A 21606-nucleotide genomic window follows, 5' to 3' on the forward strand; every position below is an offset into this window, starting at 1 on the left:
AACTGTGGACTCTGGTGGCAACAATGGAAAGAATGATGCTATTGTGGATTTGGATCTTGATGATGAAAATGAGGAGTGTGCAATGGAATTAGTTCCTAACAGGGAAAATGAGGAGGCTGCCATGGGAATGGATCCTAGTATGGAAAATGAGAATGATCATGATGACAGCAACAACCATGACTCAGGTTATGAGGAGGAGGAGGATAGATTGGTGGATGTCCCCTTTGTAGATTATGTCTCAGATATAGATGAAGAAAGAAAGCAAAGTAGGGATATTATGAGTAAATATATCAAGTTCAAGAAGTCAATGCAAGATGATGAAAGGACAGTGATGAGGCAAATTTTGGTAAAGCATGTGGAGAAATGGAAAACAGTAATAAATTTATAGTTGAGGGCGGGAAGGCATCTCATTATCAAAGTGATTATATTGAGTCATCTGATCCTGGCAGCTATGAAGATACAAGTGAAGGTTCTGATGTTGATCATGCAAAAAGGCATAGTTCCAAAAGCAGTCACTATGATCCTAACTTTAACATGTCACTGGATGATTTCTACTTAGACCTCAGATTTGGAGACCTAAAACAGTTTAAAAATGAGCTTGTTGCTTTTTCTACTAGAAAAGGGTTTGAGTTCATTTTTTTAAAGAATGATGCAGTAATGTTCAGCTAAAGGATGTAAATGGCTAATTTTATGCTCTTGGTGCAGTAGAAGAAAGTTGTTTGTAGTAAAACATTATGTGGGTCAACATTCATGTCTTTTGAACACAACTAGAAACAAGAGGGTGACATCCCAGGTTATTGCTAAAAGGTTTGGTGATGTAATTAGTGGCATGCCTTTTATTAGGCCAAGGTACCTCAGGTCAATGATCAGGAGAGAGTTAGGTGTGTTTGTGACAAATAAAATATGCAGAAATGCTAAGGGGGTTGTGCTCAAAAAAATTAAGAAGCAATTTGTGGAGGATTTCATGATATTAAACAATTATGCAGAGGAGTTGAAAGTGTCAGATCCTGCCAATAATGTACTTGTGGTCTCTCAAAGAAGGAATCCAAATGATATGCCCGTTTTCCAAAAAATGTATATATGTCTTACAGCTGCTAGAGATGGGTTTCTTGCTGGATATAGGAGATTCATTGGGTTAGATGGTTGTTTTCTGAAGGGGTTAATGAAAGGAATTCTATTAGTTGCAGTTGGAAGAGATGGGAACAATCAAATGTTCCCTATAGCATGGGCTGTTGTAGAGAAAGAAACAACAGAAAGCAGGACATGGTTCATTGAACAACTACAGTCTGATCTATGTATTGGAGATGGGCTTGGATGGGCTGTGATGTCTGATATGCAAAAGGTTTGTAATAAATTGAGTCTAATTTTGCTTCGGTTACATGTTTATCATAATTGTTTTCTATTCTAATACATGGCTTTCTATTCTAATTTTGTATAGGGACTAATCCACGCATTGAATACACTCTTGCCATTAATTGAGCATAGGATGTGTGCAAGACACATCTATGCTAGGTGGGGGAAAAAATACCAAAGTAAAGAGCTACAGTTGCAATTTTGGATGACTGCTAGGGCAACTAACCAACCCGAGGTGTTCAAGCAACTACAGATCATGAGAAAATTGAAGGGAGGGGAGCTTGCTGTGGAGGAGTTATTAGACAAGTGGTCAATCAAAGGTTGGTGTCAAGCTCAATTTACTGATTCAGTTAAATGTGAGAATATTGATAATAAAATGTGTGAAACTTTCAATGGGGTGCTATTAGAAGCCAGAGGTAAGCCTGTTATTTCTATGTTTGAAGAAATGAGACAATATGTGATGAGTAGGATATTTCTCAAGCGAGATTTTGCTTTGAAATGGAAAGTTGACTGTGGACCTAACATAGTTAAAAGATTGAAAAAGAAAGGGATAACAGTGCAAAATGGCAGGTGGAGTGGAATGGGGGTGCATGCCATGAGATCTTTTGGGATGATTTGGTGAATCATGTAAGAGAGGGGTATGTTGTAAGATTAGCCAATCACAGTTGTTCTTGTGGGAAATGGGATAAAAGTGGGATCCCATGTCAACATGCAATGGCTGCAATTGCATTCTCTGGAGCAGACCCAATCAATTACATGTCTGAATGGTTTAATAGGGACACATATTTAAGGGCATACCAATATCCTGTTAACCCTTTAAGAGGAAGAATGTTTTGGCCTAAAAGTGACAAAGGACCACTCCTACCACCAATATCTAAAAGGATGTCTGGCAGGCCTGCAAAAGAAAGAGAGAGAGAGAACCATTAGAAGGAAAAAGTAGAAGCACAACCAAGATTTCCAGAGTAGGCAGGGTTATGAAGTGTGGTATTTGCCATGTTGAGGGTCATAACAGAGTGAACTACCCAAAAAAGCTACCAAAGGTAACATCTTAATATTTGACTAGATTATTTAGTCTTCAATCATGTATTAATTAAATTAAATGATCGCTTGTATGATATGTTGTTACAGGTCCAAGTTAATTCCACTGAGGTTGTTGCACCAAGAGGGATCCAAATAGGAGTTGCTGCTGGAGTTGTTGCTTCAAATGTAAAAATTTATAGACTAGGGGTAAGTTACAATTTTTCTCCATGGGCAAATAATTGTATGTTAATGATGAAGTGACATGAACTATGCTTCTTCTATGATGTAGTCTAACCAGGATGGTGGAGTTATTGTTGGAAGAGAGACTGAGCAAGGCTCTTCAATCATCACTGCCAGTGCACTAATAGTAATAATATTACTGAATCCATTTTTACCACATCAGTGTTCTGTGTAATAATTTATATTCTCTAGTAACTTTCTATTGCCAGGCAGAAAGGGACAGAATGGTTGCTGAGCAGAAAGCACAAAATAGTCAGCTTGAAAACCAACAACCATCTGCAGCTTTTGAATGCCCAGAATTGTTAACTCAACAAAAGATGACAAGGGCTGCAAGTGCAACAAGTCCTCAGATTTGAAACAATTTCCCAATGTTCATTTAATATTTAATATTTTTTTTTTTGGATTTTGCAAGATGGAAAATAGCCAGGTTTTGTATTAAACTTTAGTTATTAAGTATGTTTCAAAACAAAGCTTTTGTATAAGTTGGTCAAAACTTCAATGTATGAAGAAATGGTTTTGTAATATGTAGATGTTATATTTGAATGAAGTTGGAAATGTGTTACTGTTGGAATTCTTATATTGCAAATCTTGTATTGATTTACTGAAAGTGAATTATTACTGCATTACTCCAGATGTTACATTTTAGTTCAACAATTTACTACACTAATTTATTGAAATACTGCATCACTACAGAACTTCTATTCAAATATTATGTTTTAGTGCTATAATTCTGCAGTGTAGAAGATGTATTGTATTACTGCAAAATTTTGTAATACAGAACCAGGACCAATTGTCAATTTTGTAGTATAGAGCCAACATTAATTTCATACAATTAACAAAAGAATTCCAGCAGCACATGTGAGACAACACCTTAAATCCATAAAATTAACAAAAAGATCAATTTCATAGGAGTTAATGTATTGAATGTACATCTGTAATCAAAAGTCATCATATCTCCAATGATTCTTGGCTCCTTAAAATGACACCACTCCGGCAATCCTACATTGGCCTCACTCCACTCTCGTTCACTCTCCTCCGTTAGCACAAACCTCAGCACCGACACCTCTACCTTCTCCTGCAAAGCCATGCTCACAGAACAAGCCAACCCCTCCCTATCATCCACTCCACACCAAAACAACACCCCTATATTATGCCTTCTCTTGGCCAACGATGGCATCACCGTGTACCCAATCGCCACCGGTCGGTTGGAGAGAGACAACACTGGAAAGCAATGAAAGGGAGGAAGCATGGGGTGATTGGAGAAGAAGATAAAGTTAGTTTCTGGAATTCGGATCTAGTTGGAAAGATCCGAATTCATATAAAATTTTTAAAAAATCATTTGTTTTGATTTTTATTCAATCATTTTATTAGTTTAATATATCTTTGTGCCACCTCATCCAATAAATTATTTTAAAATGCCACATCATCAGAAAATAAACGACAAATGACCCAATTGTCATGTGAAGGATTACATTGGCTTATTTTTTAGAGCAGAGGGATTTAAAAGATACAAATTAAAGTAGAGGGACCAAAAGGGCACAATTTGGAAAGTACAGGGACTAAAAAGGGAATTAAACCTAATAGGTTCATTAGGGTTGATTAGTATTAGGTTGATATTTATAATTTTTGTATTGTTGGTTTGGTAAAAATAAGATTGAATGGTTGAGATTTACTTTTTTTTACAGTTACTATTCATAAGCACAATATTAATGTTTTTGGATTTTAAATCTACGAACATTGTTAGATTACTTGACCTCACATATGTATATATCTTAAAATGATTTATCTCATGGGGGATGTGTATAGATATAAACATAAGAGTCCATTTGAATCACGAAATAGAAATAAAAATAAAAATAAAATAAATGAGGGAGGACATGGGGATAGAAATAAAAATAATGAGGAAGGACACAGAGATAGAAATAAAAATAAAAGAATAGAATAAAATTAGTGTTTTGGATAGAGGGAATCAACATTGGAAATTATAAAAGTAAAAAAATAATAAGATAAAATAATTTTCATACCTTTAATATAAATAAATTGAATTAATATATAAAATAGTGAATTATCTTCTACTCTAATTATCATAATTAAACATTCAAATAAATTATTAATTATAATTATTATATTATAATTAATTACTTACATTAAATTTTTTACTTTATCTACTATTTATAATTAAATATTGATGTAGATAATTACTTGAATAATTTAATGTTTATAATTATGTAAATATTTAAATATTTTTCATATATAATTTACGTAAGTCACTACTCACTCCAATCAAGATAAGTTATATTTAAATTAAATCATTCATGTTAATTTTTATTAATTTAATGTTAAAAACTATTAATAAGTAATTTTTGTTATTAGACACTTAAATTAAAAAATTCATTTTAGTAATTTTTCTATTTAAAAAGTATAATTACATATTTTTATTTTTAAATAAATGATAATAATTTTTAATTAAGCTCAAAGAAAATATGACATTAGCGCAGTGAAAACATGGTTTTAATTGAAGGGTAAATTTGTCTTTTTTTTTAAAGGATAGCTGGATCTCATCGATTTTGAGAGGTGTGGGATTACTTTTGTGAGAGAAGTCCCACTTGTTGTACCCAGATATGATTTTTAACCTCGGGCCTCTTTAGATTTTGTACAGGCATTAAGGGTATAATAGTCATTTAGCACTAGTGGCATCTTTTCATGTTTGCACAATGGCTTTTGTGTGAAAACAATCTAAAATTGGAGCAATTCAATAGTTTGAACCATTTTTCTTTATTCAATTTTACTGTAGCATTCCCGATTTACATCATCTAATCATGAAATTTCTTTACAACATCCACAAAAATGAATAACAAGAATAATGGCTTCAATTTGAGTCTATAATCGTTCACGCAACATATATAATCTAAGAGTTAGACATAGATTTTTAAAAAAATTAAAAACGATGAAATACGAATAAAATACAAAATAAAAACTTGGATCAAAGCTCCTACCGTATTCAAGAGTAAGCCAGGAGAGAATGGATGCTTTGATTCGCCGGAAAAGGGTTGCCAGAAAATTCTAAAGGCCGGTTCAGCATGAGTGAAAATAACAACTTTCCCTACAAATAAAGCGAGTGAATCATTTTCACTTGTTTGGTTTTTTAAAAGAATTTACATCTTCTATGAACGTCCATAGATAAGAATTTACATCTTCTAGTAACTACTGTTTATCAATGTTAGCCGTTTGATCGAAATCCAACGGTTGATAATGGACATCCATAGATTTTTTATCTATGGACGTCATAGAAGATTGGTCCTCTTTTTAAAAATAGTTGGTCTCCTTGCAATCACTTTCCTTTGACCATATATAGTGATTCACATGGGGGTGGTGTGAAAATGATTACCACATTGGGTGGGAAAGTTTGATAATTATTAAATTACTATACTACTCTCTTATCAAATAAAAATTCTTCCTTGTCTCTTTTTTTTAAAAAAAAAAAAAATCTCTAACGCAATGTTGGATAATATCAATCATGACAATATTAAAATAAACAAAATTGTATAATGGACAAAAGTTGAGGAACACATGGTGGTTTAAAGCCATATATTATTTTTAATGTATTAAAAAGTATAAAACTACATTTAAAAAAATTCTAAAAATACTTTATGAAGAAAAGGTTAATTATTATTTGGACTAAGTTAGTATATCATTAAAGTTTATTAAAAATTTACTTTTATAACTAAAATAACTAAGGTTAATATTGAAAATAAATATAACTTTACATAGCAAATGCATTCATATCAAATAGAGGAATTAAGTTTGGATGCAATTCAATTACAATTTTCATTGCATACACCAAACATTGTAATGTTACTTTGCAGAGAAAGTAATTGCATGCAAAATCTTTCTCTGCAAACTACCAAATGGACCCTATGGGAAAAGCAAGGTTCGGCCCAACGAAGGAAGAATAAAGAAAAGAAAGAAGAAGGAGATGGGAAGAGAGGTAAAACTTTTAGCTTCTCTCTCTTTTTAAATGAGAAATGACTAATTTGTCCTCCTATTAAAAGAATAAAAGAAAAAAAGTCAAAATAACTGAATTGTTCTCGGTTTTGGTTGATTTTCACACAAAAGCTACAAACATGCAAGGATGCCACTAGTGCTAAATGACTATTCTACCCCTAATACATGTTTAAAATCTAAAGAGCCCTGAGGTAAAAAATCAGGACATGGTACAACACCACTCATCTAAAAAATAAATTGTTCATCCCTTTACTACATACCAAACGAGGGTATACAACAAAGGGTGGGAATGGGAAATGGAACCACTCCCATCATCAAAACAGAGGTATTGTATGAATCATTTTTTACATGGTGTTAGAAAAAATTTATAGACCAAATGCATCATTTGTCTCTCCTTTGATTATGGTTTGAATTATTATTTATTTATTTATTTAATAACAGTCGACAAAGTACCCCCATCTAAGGGTTTATTAAGAAAACAAACAAGTATAAAAATGCACCAGTTATGTCGACTTATCAACTCCCTAGGAGGGACTTATTAACTCGGTTAGCCGCCAGACAAGGTAATAAAACTCAGTCACATGCATGCCCATAAAATTTGTAAGAACTATACCGAGCTAATAATCCCCCCTTACTATACAAACTTAAAAACAGTAGTAGGTGAACAATAAAATACTTAACAATAATCAATAATCATATCATCAAATACAATATTTAAAAAATAATAATTTTTTTTATTAAGCATTCTAACTAAGTAGTAAAGATAATAATGTATATTTTTTTTTTGACGAAATTTTAACAAACCACATGTTAGGGTGTACACAACCATATAATTATTATCTCAATACATTTGTGCTATCATCTTGTATGAGCTAAAATTTAAATCAATTTTCTTAACAAAACATAAATATCATATAAAAAAACCCGACTTCAATATACCAACCACCAAGAGTTCATTGGTGGTAATGTATAATTTCATTCAAGCAAAGTGATTGTCTTTGATATTTTAAAAACACAACCAAACTAATGGGGCGTTTGGTTGGATGTAGTTGAAAATGCAGTGGATTTGTATTTACAAATCCTTGTATTTGAAAATTCAGGAGAGTCAAATCCAGTGTTTGGTTTGATGTATTTATAATGGTGGATCACAGAATTTTGTGTTTGGTTGGAGGGATTTGTAAATTTGAAATTTGGAAAACTGGTTTGATGTAATAATTAATATAAATTATAAAATATATAGTTTATTTTATGTAAATATGAATTCAAATTTCAAATATTATGAGTAATTAATATAATTAATATATACTTAATTTATTATAATAAAATATAATATATTAATTATTTATTAAAATAATTAATATTAATTACACTATAATTATATTTTATTTAATATTTTATAAAATATAATTATAGTGTAGTTAATATTATGAGTAATTAATATCATTAATATATACTTAATTTATCATAATAAAATATCATATATTAATTATTTATTAATATAATGTGTATTAAATTAATATATATAACCACCAAAAAAATCATTTATCAAATTAATTAATTATATAATTTTATTTATTTATATTCTAACTAAATTCTAGTTTTTTAAAAAATAATTTTAATTGAAAATCCAAATACTGGATTTGGAACTACATCCAATTTGGATGTAGTTCCAAATCCACCAAAATCCAACTAAAGAGGATTTGCAACTCCAGTTGCTTTTTTAAATCCACCTAACCAAACAACTTACTTCAAGGAATTTTGTAATTCCAACTACAAGGAGTTTTAAATACTACCAAACAAACACCCCCTAATATACGGATTCATGTCAAGTTAAAAACTATATCTTTGTGAACTAAAAACCTAAATAAGTAATATAATTATTATTCTAATAAATAAATATAATTAAATAATGGATGTTAGAAAATTATTAAGAAGAAATCATTAATTAAAAAGTAACTCTTTAATTCTACTGGCTTGGAAAAAAAATAATGAGAATCAGAATATGAAAAATAATAAAATGCGGTGAGCGTGGATCGAACACGCGGCCTTCAGATCTTCAGTCTGACGCTCTCCCAACTGAGCTATCCCCGCAACGTTGAGAATGGAGTTCTTCTTATTTTCAAGTTTAATGCATACTAGATTCCACGCGCCAACACATAACTAACTTATAAATGAATTTTTCCTCAAATTTAAGAATGAAATCTTCAAACAGAAATTGGCAATCTCATCCGGAATTAATTTTTGCAAGTTTACAGGCATATATGTACATATTTTATTTTTCTTCTGTGATACATTTAATAAAGAAATTATTGTGAAAATATGTTCAACTCATATTGAGAAAGCATTGGCCTTTTACACACACGAATCCATGTTTATTATTATTATTATTATTATTATTATTATTATTTTAAATTAAAATTTTTTTTTGTGAATATATGCAAGATGCACTTCCATGTGTTCCCTTGATACTTAATGCAGGGGTACACAAAAAAAAATTCTCTCAATTTATAATATTTCAAAATTTTCTTCAAAAATAGAAGTTTCTGAAAAGTGAGGAAAAAGAATAAAATAATACACAATAATGGAGATGTAGTGTAATGTAAATAAAAAGCAACCTGAAATTAGAGAAATGAAATGTTGAGCCTAAAACAAAACCCACACAGCAAGGTTTTTCTTGGCTTGCACTTACCCTCTGCATAAAATGAATAATTTTCCTATTAAGCATTGTAATAGTGATTTTTATACTTGGCATACCTAAATATAAGAAAATATCTAGCCAAACTCTCACATCTGCCTTTAAAGTTCCCTGTTATAATAAATGAAAAATCAAAACAAGAACAAGCAAAGATACAAATTGGAATACATGGATGAAAAGAGTGAATATTTTTACCTTTGAGAAGTCTGGACATAGAGTTGAAGCCTGGAGCTCATAAGAACACTTGCATTGACACAGCCTGCAAGATGATCTCTTGACAATTCAATTGCAAGGATTGTTAAGAGTGCATAAACAAGATCTGCCATATTAAACAGACACAAATGCAAGAACAGTACCCTTCGATCGGACAATTAGTAAAAGGGAGTTGTGCATTTTACATTGTAATCAAAATAAAAGGAACTATATAAAGTAACCTATAGAGAAAAGGGAATTGCTTCGGAGTGATCCCAAAAATAGACATTACTGCCTGCATGAATTGTGCTTCTGTGAGGTTCTGGCATGAAGACCAGATCATGGTCACAGATTTAGCATCTCATTCCACTATCAACAATACCAAAACAACGACGACACTAAAACGAAACGAATAATGGGATGATCTATGACATTATTTTGGGCTTGATTTCACCATAAGTATAGATTTTAAGCAACTCAGAGAACCAGATAATGTGGAACTGTTTGTCGAAAAAGCAGCTTCAGAACTCACCCTACAAAAAAGAGAAAAATGATAATCAGAAGAAGAAGAAAAAGAAAAATAACAATTACAGAATCAACAGCCAAACAAGCACATCCAAACTTAACCAAGACATGTGTCTTTTTGCTTGCCTATAAGAAATCAATATGAAAAAACAAATAGAAAAGCATAGGGGTTACATAACCAGTAATTTACATGTCAAATAAATTCATAGTAAATCACAGTTCCCAGAAGGCCAGCAGAAGAACCAACTGCAAAATGTCGATCACCCAGATAATGTGAATAGTAATACTCAGTAATCCACGAAGAAATCAAATCTATGAAAAGAATACGTAGATAACGGAGATTTACATTTATGTAAAATATTTGGGAAAATTGAAAAAACATATATATACTTATAAAAAGTTGCATGTACATGTACACCTAGTAAATAATGTAATTATGTGTATACACAAAATCTCAAGCTTTTGCTTGTACATTAATTAGCAAAATTATTTTTGTTTGCATCTACAACTGAAATATCTAAAATATCCATCAATTCTCATTCTTCTTTGTTTCACTTCCATCAAATCTAAAGTTTTCTTTTATTTATTTATTTTTTTCAGCTCCTCTACTCTTGAATCTCTTCCCAATCCAACCTGAATCACTGACAAGGTAGCAGCCAATTGAAGAAAAGGACAAAAAAAAAGCTATCTATATACAAGTTGAATCACATTAAAACAAATATAGACCAATATGGGTACATATGAAGCAATTTTCAATTTTTGTAAGCAGTATATATATTTATATATATGCAAATGATCTATTTTAAGGAGCATATGAATTTGTTCTAAAATGGTAATTTAGCATGTTTAATTAAATTTGACTGAAGTCTTACTTTGTCATAAATTTTAAGGAAGTCAAAACAAAGAAGTGGAACTTTAAGAAATCCCACTTTAGACTTCAGAAGCTGCCTTGAAGTCCATAAAAGTTATCTACTTTCAAATTTTGGCAGTTCTACTTCTAGGAAACAAGCGTTCCCTCTCCTTTAGAAAATAATCAGAAGATCTAAAACATCATTTAAATACTCATTGTTACTAAACAAGAAAAACTTGATGAGGTTGTTAAAACTTAATAACGCTACATAAAAAAAAAACGGTTCAATCAAAATCAAATGCAAACTTAGCAACATGCTTAGATCCATTGTTTGTTAAACAATCACATATGATCTTCTACGCAATAGATGCAAATATGCATGCCCTAGTATTCAAATGCATCTACACACAGCAACCTTCAACTGAATAGAGTGATTCAGTAAAAGGACTGCCATGTCTGAAGTTTGAATTGCCTGTCCTAACTCCTTCACATTACTCCTTTCAAAGATAATGTCAAAATATCGACCATTTCATGGACAACCAAATCAGATCTGTCAAACCATACAAAAAAAAAAAGCAGACATAGTATATCTCAGAGTTTGCATTACTGTCTCAAAATTTTCCAGATTTCTCTGTATATTGCATGTATTGGTAAACATGTAACAAACAAAGATATAGTTTACCATCACAAGGATGGCAGGCAACATTTCCTACGGCATTTTACTAGCACAATATTTTGAGATGTATGCTCATTTCAAGGCTCGTCATTCTTCCATATAATTTACCTTAGATTCAAGAAGGCCAAAGTATTATAAATGTTCTTGTTTGTTTCGTTTATGCAAGCAATATTACCTCTATGTTCAACTAAGCTAAAGTTTTTTTTTTTAATAGGCGACAAATGCTGACCATTTAAGGGATTGTCAAAAAGACATGTACAGAGGAAAATTCCCTACTTTGCAATCTTGAAAGAGTGAAACCACTGTTTCTCCCACATGGGACCCACACCCAATACTGTAAATAGTATTGATGAACAGTATTGGACCACGAGTATACAGTGCTTCTAGTCTTATGGACCCACATCCAATGGTTGATAACTAAAGCTAAAATCAACATGCTTCTAATCTTATCTACCCAGATTAATACTACTCAATTGGTAGAAAACTAGACTTCTATTTATGAACTTTGCATTTTATTTAGATGCCATATTGCCAGTCCTGCGATATTATTAAAATGCTATATTGCCACTTTGCATATTATTATTTTTTGCCATACTATATTTGTATGGCAAGAAAAAATAATAGGTTGACTGAATATTTAAATGATAGAAAGATATCAAAGAGAATTGCATGAGATTTGCATGCAATATTACAAACTATTACAGGAGATCAACATGCAAGTCTTTGACTAGAAAAGAAGGGCAGTCCTCTGTTATTTGTAACTTAGCCTTGTGAGCAATCTTATTGTTAGTATAGTTTCATATTTCTATGTACTAATAAAGAAGTAATCTTGCTTCACGGTATAAGCTTTTATAGATTTTACACCTTGAAATGTAAGCAATTGCAGATTATTGGGCCGGTCTATATTAATGGTTCCAATATTGGTGTTTTTGTTGAAAGGTGTCAACCTTGGAATTCTTTTTTTCCACCTGATAGTCATCGACATCAACAAACAACAACTTAATGACACAAGGTGGCCATATATCCTTTATTAAGGAACTGGAGATGCTTGAAGTACAAGTCATACGGAAACAACTTAAAAGCAGAGCCATGATGAAAACCATGCAAGCAGTCATGTAAACAATTAGAGATTATTCTCCCGATCTATAATAAAGTAGTTATCTTGTTTCATGGTATAAGCTTGTATACAGTTTATACCTTGGGGTGGTAAGCTATTAGAGATTGGCCAGTCTATAATAATGGTTCCAACATTGTTGTTTTTGTTGAAAGGTGTCAACTTCAGAATTCTTTTTTACACGGATCTTCCACCTGATAGCCATCGAGATCAACAAGCAGCAACTTAAAGGCATGAGGCAGGTAGATATCCTCTATTAAGGAACTGGGGATAGTTGAAGTACAAGCCATAGAGAAACAACTTAAGAAGTGGAGCCATGATGAAAACCACGCAAGTAGTCATGTAAACACCCGTGCAAGAAGCCATGCAAAAGCAATCACATTGCCTCAGACAAGCCATCCAGGCCTTGCAAGTACAGCCCTTCACAGGTCAATAAGTGTTCATGGCCTCCGAAGGCACTCTAAATGAGAATATAGAGTACAAGATGGAAGAAGCCATGGACAACAATATCCATGGGTTGTAAGGCTACCGAGCCTAATTCTAGTAGAGTGTTGAGTCCACTAAGATCCTATCCCAATTCACTGAGGGCCAATTCTAGCACAGAGCCCGGAACAAAGTTGTAGCTTAAACCCCTGCATTTGAGTTGGAAAAACCTAGATGGAGAATAGGCTGTAGAGGCGCACACCAATGCTTCATATTTTGTCGCATTCAAAGGCATAACAAGGTTCAATATGCCACTAATTACTTGAACGTAAACCTCACCAATGGTCGCAATGGTGCTCTCAAAATCGAGAAAGACATGAGTATAACATATCATGGTAAGAATTTAAAATGAGATCCTGATCCATGATCTCACTATTGAGGATAAGAGTGCACTTGAAGGAGGGATTGACTGAACATGGTAAAACAAAGAATTTAAGCATACAAGGAATAATAATATGTTGGTTGAATATTCTAACTATAGGAAGATATCAAGGAGAACCGCATAGGATATGCATGTGATATTATATATATGAAGTCTATATGTAAGTCTTTGGCTATAAAATAAAACCAACCCTTTTTTTTTTCTCATTCAGTCTCGTGAGCAATGTCATTGTTGGTGTACCTTCATATGCCTAAGTAGTAATATAGAGTTTGAACCTTTAAGCCATAAGCAATTAAGAATGTTTTGGTTGATTGGCATAAGGGGTTTCAACATTACCATACAGAACTAGCATGACCTTCCTCTAAATGGAGATTTTTTAACTCATTCCTAAATTAAGAAATGATCCAATATTATTGTATTTTTTAATTGCCACATCATAAAGAATGCCTCATCAGAGTAAAATATACTCCTCATAATCAAAGATAGAGAGGCAATGACAAAACAGCATTTCGCATCCAAAGTATGTATTTTCTCCATAAACACATCCAAGGCCATATATAAGAGTATGCAACCAACTTTTGTCAGATGCCCATCCATGCACCTTGAAAAATGACTGCATTAAGCACTAACAGACGTAGTTTGACTCATGTGATCTTTTAGCCACAGCATTAAATCTTCGCTTTCATTTAATGGTTGACAAACTTTAATGTTCAATGGATGCAATTAATAATATGAAGCAAGAATATTTCCAAGATTAATATGATGATTGACAAATCGTTGATGAATTTTGAGTTCATAGCACATAGGAAATGAAGCAAGACTAATTCCAAGTACAGAATATTCAAGGAGCTTATAATGATCACTTCGGATCAAGCTAATTCTGGATAGTATGTAACGCAAAGAAGAACAGAAGTTTTATAAAGCTATTTTTTGGAAATTGAACAAGGGATAAACCTCAAACTGTCAATACTTGTACACATATTAAATTGGATGCAGCCCAAAGTATTGGTCAATTAACCAGACAAGGTACCCTTTTAGATAGCGTTTGCGAATGGCCCACAAATTTTAACATTTATTATACAGGATTTAATGAAGTCTTTCTCATCATGAATCACCAACATAGCAAAGAGAGTTTACAACAACATAAAAGGTAAAGTTAAATCAAGAAGTATATTTAAATTCTAATAGAAGTTGACCACTTGAAAAGAGAGATGATTCACCATTAGTCATAACCTTCGCTAGAGAAATATAATAGGAATTCTTCTAGTTCTAAGGCAGTTCCATTGAATCCATAATATCACATGGTTCAAACTTTCAAAAGAAAAGATTGATGAATTAAATGTACTCATGATGGCGTTGATATATCAAAATTTGATCTTTATGGAAACTAAACAATTCAATAAAAAAACTAAGGGACACAACATGCGCATTCTAGATATGTTAGACATTAGAAGTGAGAGCTTCATAAAAGATTTCAAGGGAGAGAAATTCATAAAGTTCAATAGCTAAAATATATCTTATTATATTGAATTAGTTATGGCTAGCTACATGAAGAGTGAAGACTTGAGGATTATTTCAACAACCAACATAAATTGCTCAAGAAATTTGCTTAACTAACTTATAATAGGACCATATACTGATTCATTATTATATCCTAAAAGTATTTGCTCTATCAAGAAATCATATGATTTAGTTTTATGTTTCACCACAGGACAATATAAGGTAAGCAAAAGGAGGCGCGGAATGATTCTAAAAGATTACTACCATTCATGATGTATGTTTCATACCTATAAGGTAAGTGGGTATAACTTTAGGCGTGGCAACTTGGAAGAAAAGAAAACTTTTCCCATTATTATTAGTTGAAGAAAAAGATAGTAATATAAAAGTTGCAATGGCCAATAAGATGAGAATTGTGAAAGAAATGCAACATTGAATATAACAATCTATATGAAATAATGAAATAGAAAATATCTTGAAGAAATCAGGCTCCTCAAAACCAAAGTATTCTAAGACCACACATAACCATACACCAAGAGGTCCATACATACAGGCCATGGTGACAAACTCATGCAACTAACATTGTGTTCAGACCCCTTGCCAAGATTAGGAATAAATCCCTAATTGCTTAGGATCCAAGCTATTCAGTCTAGAGCAACTTGTACAGCAAAACAGGAACAATTTAACTACTCTATTGCTCTTAGGAAATATGAAACTACAACAGCTATATTCGTGCTAAAAAACCCTAACCTATGGCTACCCTTCATTTATAGCCAAGTACCTGCATGCAATTCTCTTGTATTAGGCTATAACATGGCATGCAAAGCTCTTCTAGCATTAGGCTACAATAGATCATGCAAATTTCATACAATTAGGCCAGAACACCGACCATGATATCCTCCTATAATTACAATATTCAGCCTGCCTAATATTTCCTATTCAGTCATCCTAATAATTACCACAATATTTAGACCTCACCTAACTCTTGGGCTCCTACCACTAGTCCTTGTAACAAGCCCTCTTTTAGATTTTTAACCCATGCCCATCAGGCCCTCCTTCAAATGCACTCTGGCACTCAAGAGTGAAACCAAAAAGGTTAAGCTTAATGGCTCACAATCTTCAACAGGATTAAGCACTTCAGACTTCACAACTATAAGAGGTATAAACTACCTACAAGATTACAAAGTAATTAGCCTACTCTGTGATTTAAAAAAAAAAACTAATCATATATAAATTAAGCAACAATCTGCAATAAACATCTCAAGGAGATACAAGACATCCCCACATTAATTTTTGCAAACAACAAACATTTTGATGACAAACCAAATCATTTGCAAATTGACCAACAATCAACAATAGACATCACAAGGAGATAAAATACCTTCCAATGCTAACTTCTGCAAGCAATAAACAATTTGTAATATGCAATTATGCATAGCTCAGAACCATTACTACATTAGAGATATACCAGGGAAATACTTATCCGACAGCATCTCCTTGATATGGTACTGCATCAAATTAACTTGATTCAATATGTTTAGTGAATCAAAGTTTTTTTATTACATGTGATAGAAGTAACTTTTAGCATTTGTTTTTAGAATGAACCAAGATAGCCATAACAATTTAAGATCAGCTAGAATGTGCACTAATTCACACATGTAGCTCATAACCTATTGTTTTGCCTCACTTAGGGCAAACAACCTGAAAATACACTTCATAGTTGGAGACCAAAAGGTAATACAAGGAAGAACCTCATGACCATAACGCATCAAAATCCTCAAGGTAGCAAATAGCTTAAATATGTTCTAGGTCTAGACTTCAACATTGCAAGTTGATAAAAATAGCATTCAAATAAGTGATGATTTTAGCGTGAAAGCTATATTTTGCAAAGTAAACAGTAAAATTCAAGAATTAGCAGAATAAGGGAATAAGATGATATGGAATACGGAAATAACAGTGCAATTAGGGTGAAATAATAGGAACCATTGTTTTCTTGAACAAGTAAACAACATTCAAACAAGGTGCGAGATAAAAAGCAAATACAATACAAACCAGATATTCTTATTGAAGCGTAAGGAATGCAATGGAAATGGAAAGCAATGCCAAGAAATATACCTCAAAATATTCTCAGTCCATGTCCTCATGCCTTGGCTCGGACCTAGAATCTCCACTGCCACCAGAGCCTGCATTCCCTCCACTAGCACCCCCATCACTGTTTGGGCCACCTCCAGCATTGCTCCCTTCAGCTTGCGATCCTAACATCCTAAGCGGCCATGGTAGCGAGATCCGAAACCTCCGTTCCACCATCCTCTGGGTCGGAGAGTTTCCATCACCAGAAGCAGCCCCCTGCCCGCCAGAACCGCCAGAAGCGCCAGAACCACCAGTCCCCAAAGCAGCAGGAGCCTGAACTCCCCTCCGTTGCTCATAATCCGGATCATCCGTCGGCAATTCATACCGGCACACCGGACAGGAGTTATGCAACTCGAGCCATGGCATGATGCAGTCCTTATGATAAATGTGTCTGCAAGGCATCTGCTTGGCCTCCGCCCCAATCTCAAACGTATCCCTGCAAACAGCACACTGGGCATCATCAGATGCCAAGAGCTCCGCAGAGATCAAAATATCTGGAAGCCCCAAGACAGCGGACTTAGCAGCAGGCGGAGTGCCATAGCGGTTAGGATCATTCTCAGCGAGCTGTTGAATGAGTTGCTCGAGGCCAGGGCCAATGAAGTAGTCACCAAGGTTAGCGCCAGCGGGGAGAGGAGGGGCGCCCTCAAGGACGACCTGGATGTTGGCGCCGCCAGCCGTGAGGGAGTTGAGGTAGTTCTCCAAGAAGGCCAAGGGATTGAAGGCCTCGGTGCCGTCGAGGCTGGGGATGGGAGGGAAGCGGTCAGAATTGAGAAAATCAGTGAGATCGGAAGCCTGGTGGACATCGAAGCCGGTCGGAGCCGAAGGGAAGAGGAGGGAGGAGGAGGAGGATGCGGAGAAGAAGGGGCTCATCGCGGAGGAGAGAGCGAGGAATGGAGATGGACGGGTAGAGGAACGGCTAGGGTTCGAATTAGGGTTAGGGTTTGATGGGAGATCGAATTCTTCGATGAATCCGCCATGGCAGAGAGGGCAAACGAGGTCCGTGTCAGGGTCGGGGGTGATGAGGACGGTGCGGTCGCACTGGTGGCAGAAATAGCGCTGCTGAGCGGCGGCGCCGGCGCCAGCGGAGGGTGGAGCTCCGGTGGAGGACATTGACGGAGGAGAAGGAATGGATCGAGGGATGGAGAGATCGATGACGAGATATTGAAAGGGATTTTATTAGGACTGATGATATATATATATATATATATATTGGTTTATATATATTGGTTTTTTTTTAGATTTTTTTAAAAAAATATATATATATATATATATTGGTTTTTTTTTAGATTTTTTAAAAATATATATATATATATAGAGATATATATAGTTTTTGAAATATTTTATGATATAAAATAGTTTTTTTATATTTTCTTAGCTTTTATTTATTTTTTAATTTAAATGTTGAATGTATGAATGAATTGCTGGTTGTGTGATTTTTTTATTTATTTATTTTGAGGTAAAAATAATTACCCTAGAACCAGAGAGTGGTAATTAAATAATTTTTTAAACTATATCATAATGTATGTAACTGGTTGGTAATTAAAGAATTATCTCATAATCTACTGTACGATTACTTCTTGTGTTTTGTTATAATCTAATAAATAATTTTGAGATTTGTGGTTAGTACATGTGAACAAAAATTATCCGTCTTTTTAGATAAAAATTAAAACGCATCTAATTATAGTTACTATTTATGTGTACTGGAGCCCTCTACAAGAGGACAATCTCTTCCCAAATAATTTTTTTTATATACATAAATAATGAGTATTATATAAAAATAAAAATATCATATTATTTAAAAACACAAAAAAAATGTAAGCATTATATTAATTTCTCTAAACAAATTTTTTTTCTGTTCCATATTTCAATTAACTTTCCACCTACTCATCTTGACAAAATGTTGCACTGTAATAATAGTTGCTCTTGGAAAGAAAAAGAGATTGAAAATGAGATCAATTTTATTAACTCTGATCAATTAATGGTTTGTGTTCCAATTCAAATGTATTTCAACAAAACATTTAGTGAGATAAGAAATGTACAATACTTATAAAATTTTTGAGTTTCAAAGGTATGCATCCAAAAGCCAATTTCTATAACAAATGTGACATCATCCCATTGATTTTTAAGTTCATATGTAGAAAATTTGGAGAAGAACTTCTCATTCAACTCTTCCAAGTAAACCCGGCATCTTCAAACTCTCCGGTCTTTCTTCTCGTTTCAGATGATGGATTCAATTCAACCTAAAAGCTTAGTCGATGTTTCAATACCAACACTAATTAACATTGCCTTAATTGGCTATATAACCTTTAGACGATGATTATCATCTTTTGCGACCTCAATCCAGCTCCAACCCGGTATTTTCTTCACTTGCCAATTCTCCATGAGTTCTCTTACTCTACTCACACCATCCCAATTGCTCGAATTAGCGAACATGTTCGACAACAAAAGATAGGTTGAAGGATCATTTTTATCAAGCGCGAGAGCTGCTTTTGCTGCCCGCTCACCGGTATCTATATCACCGTAAACTCTACAAGCACCAAGTAGAGTTTGCCACACTCGAACGCTAGGCTTGAAAGGTGCACTTCGAATGAAAGCTTCCGCCTCAGCTATTCGCCCTGCTCTCGATAGAAGATCTACTATGCATACATAATGATCTTCTCCGGGGGCAATGCAATGCTCGCACTCCATTGCCTCAAAGTACTTCAATCCTTCATCGATGTATCCTCCTTGACAACAAGCATATAAAACACAAGTCAGTGTTATATGATTTGGCCTAACGCGCTCCAAAATCATCTCATCGAAAGCCTTGAGAGCTTCACAAGCAAGGCCATTCAATGCGAACCCCATGATCATCGTCGTCCAAGAGATAACCGACCGGTCTCTCATCAATTGGAATGCCCTCCATGCACAATCCATTGATCCACACTTTGCATACATATCAACAAGCGCATTATCAACACATTCATCGACATTGACACCGAGTTTGATTCTAAAGCCATGTCCCTTCTTCCCTTCTTCCAATGATGACAGATTCGCACATGCATTGAACATTGTTGCTAGAGTGAACTTGTTCGGCATAATCCCTGCAGATTTCATCCTTCTAATAAGATCAAGAGCTTTTGAGGGTTGTCCGGAGAGTAAACAACCGGAAGCCATCTCAGTCCAAGAAACTACATCTCTTTGCGGCATTTCATCGAATACCTTGAGAGCATCCACAAGTGCTTGATTCTTTAAGTACATGTCTGCCAGTGCATTGCCCACACATACATCATCTCCAAATCCAGACTTCACAAGCTGACCATGAACTTGAATTCCCGCCATAAAAATCGAAACTTTGGCCAATCCTGCGAGAATACTACTGAACGAGAACTCATCTGGAATCACTTCCTCTTGATTCATTCTGCACCAAAACGCCCAAAGTTCCGAGCTTTCAACCTGCAAGAACCCAGAGATTATGGAGTTCCAAGAAACCACGTCTTTTTCGTTGGACTTTTCGAACAACTCCACGGCTTCATCAAACCTTCCGCTCCGGATCAAAGCAGTGAGGAAAGCGTTGAGCAAGAAGAGATTGGATTGGAAGCCGAGCTTGATGACATGGGCGTATATCCGATAAGATTGGGCGGCGTTGTCAGTGAGGGAGCTGGCGTTGAGTGTACTGACGAGAGTGAACTCATTGGGAATGATGCCAGCGCGGCGCATTTGGGCGAAGAGGAGGAGAGCATGGTCAGGGTAGTGGAGCTGAACAAGGCCAGCGATGGAAGCGGACCAGGAGACGATGTTTCGGTGCGGCATTTCGTCGAACAGTTGGAGAGGGAGGGAGGGAGAGGGGGAGGACTTGAAGTACATGTTGAGGAGGTGGTTTTGGAGGAAGAGGGAGGAGGTGAGGAGGGGGAGCTTGAGGATGTGGGCGTGGATGGAGCTTCCAAGAAGGAGGTTTGAGGTGTGGGCGCATCGCTGGAGGATTTGGGAGTAGTGGTGCTCTGCGTCGGCGTGGTCGGAGAGGGTGGGCGGAGCGCGGAGACGGCGGAGGTGGCGCATTGCTTTGAAGAATAGAAAGCTTGGATTATGATAAAGTAAGGGGTTTTTCCGCAAATTCCTTCATGAAATTTTTAGCGTTCAAATACCCAAAACACCCTTTTATTTTTTAAAATTACCAAATATATGAATGCATCTTAAAATAATATTTTTCAGGTCCAAAATAACTAATAATCCCGTAAAAAGGACTAATAATCAATCAATCTTTTGAAACTCTGACCCTAGAAGACTATTGAGTTATGGGTCAATGGTCAAAAGAAAGTTGAACGGTTATAAATAATATCTAATAAAATATTGTTTTGGAGCTAAAATAAAAATAAAAATTAAATGATTAAAATAGTAAGTTGGACAGACACAACTAACTCAACGTTGGGTCAATAAACTAGAACCTCCAAGGCGCCTTTGTCAC

General features: G+C 34.4%; 2 protein-coding genes and 1 non-coding gene across 4 annotated transcripts; all 3 read right to left on the minus strand.

The window, feature by feature from the left end:
• Positions 1–8636: 8636 nt before the first annotated feature.
• On the minus strand, positions 8637–8709 carry TRNAF-GAA. The gene has a single exon. It is a non-coding gene; the product is annotated as a tRNA-Phe (tRNA).
• A 518-nt stretch (positions 8710–9227) lies between these two features.
• Positions 9228–18332, minus strand: LOC120261464 (E3 ubiquitin-protein ligase RING1). 2 transcript variants are annotated; one of them, XR_005536608.1, is made up of 3 exons: positions 17148–18332; positions 9509–9573; positions 9228–9424 (listed from the first exon to the last, which is right to left on the minus strand). XR_005536608.1 is itself a non-coding variant. In XM_039269370.1 (2 exons), the coding sequence occupies exon 1, from the start codon at positions 18270–18272 to the stop codon at positions 17160–17162; it is 1113 nt and encodes a 370-aa protein (XP_039125304.1). In that variant the 5' UTR covers positions 18273–18332; the 3' UTR covers positions 9656–10038; positions 17148–17159. The 2 variants fall into 2 exon arrangements, 1 of the variants encoding a protein (XP_039125304.1); XM_039269370.1 differs by lacking the exons at positions 9228–9424; positions 9509–9573 and adding an exon at positions 9656–10038.
• Positions 18333–19224: 892 nt separating this feature from the next.
• On the minus strand, positions 19225–21200 carry LOC120263051 (putative pentatricopeptide repeat-containing protein At3g15130). Its single transcript, XM_039270975.1, has one exon. It carries the CDS (start codon positions 21198–21200, stop codon positions 19458–19460), a length of 1743 nt encoding a protein of 580 aa, XP_039126909.1. The 3' UTR covers positions 19225–19457.
• Between the last annotated feature and the right edge of the window lie 406 nt (positions 21201–21606).

The sequence above is a fragment of the Dioscorea cayenensis genome, chromosome 1, assembly GCF_009730915.1.
Source record: "Dioscorea cayenensis subsp. rotundata cultivar TDr96_F1 chromosome 1, TDr96_F1_v2_PseudoChromosome.rev07_lg8_w22 25.fasta, whole genome shotgun sequence".
Classification (NCBI taxonomy): domain Eukaryota; kingdom Viridiplantae; phylum Streptophyta; class Magnoliopsida; order Dioscoreales; family Dioscoreaceae; genus Dioscorea; species Dioscorea cayenensis.

What these genes read in the sequence shown, in the direction of transcription:
- LOC120263051 (XM_039270975.1), bottom strand. Translation starts at nt 21,200, where the DNA reads ATGCGCCACCTCCGCCGTCTCCGCGCTCCGCCCACCCTCTCCGACCAC.
- LOC120261464 (XM_039269370.1), bottom strand. Translation starts at nt 18,272, where the DNA reads ATGTCCTCCACCGGAGCTCCACCCTCCGCTGGCGCCGGCGCCGCCGCT.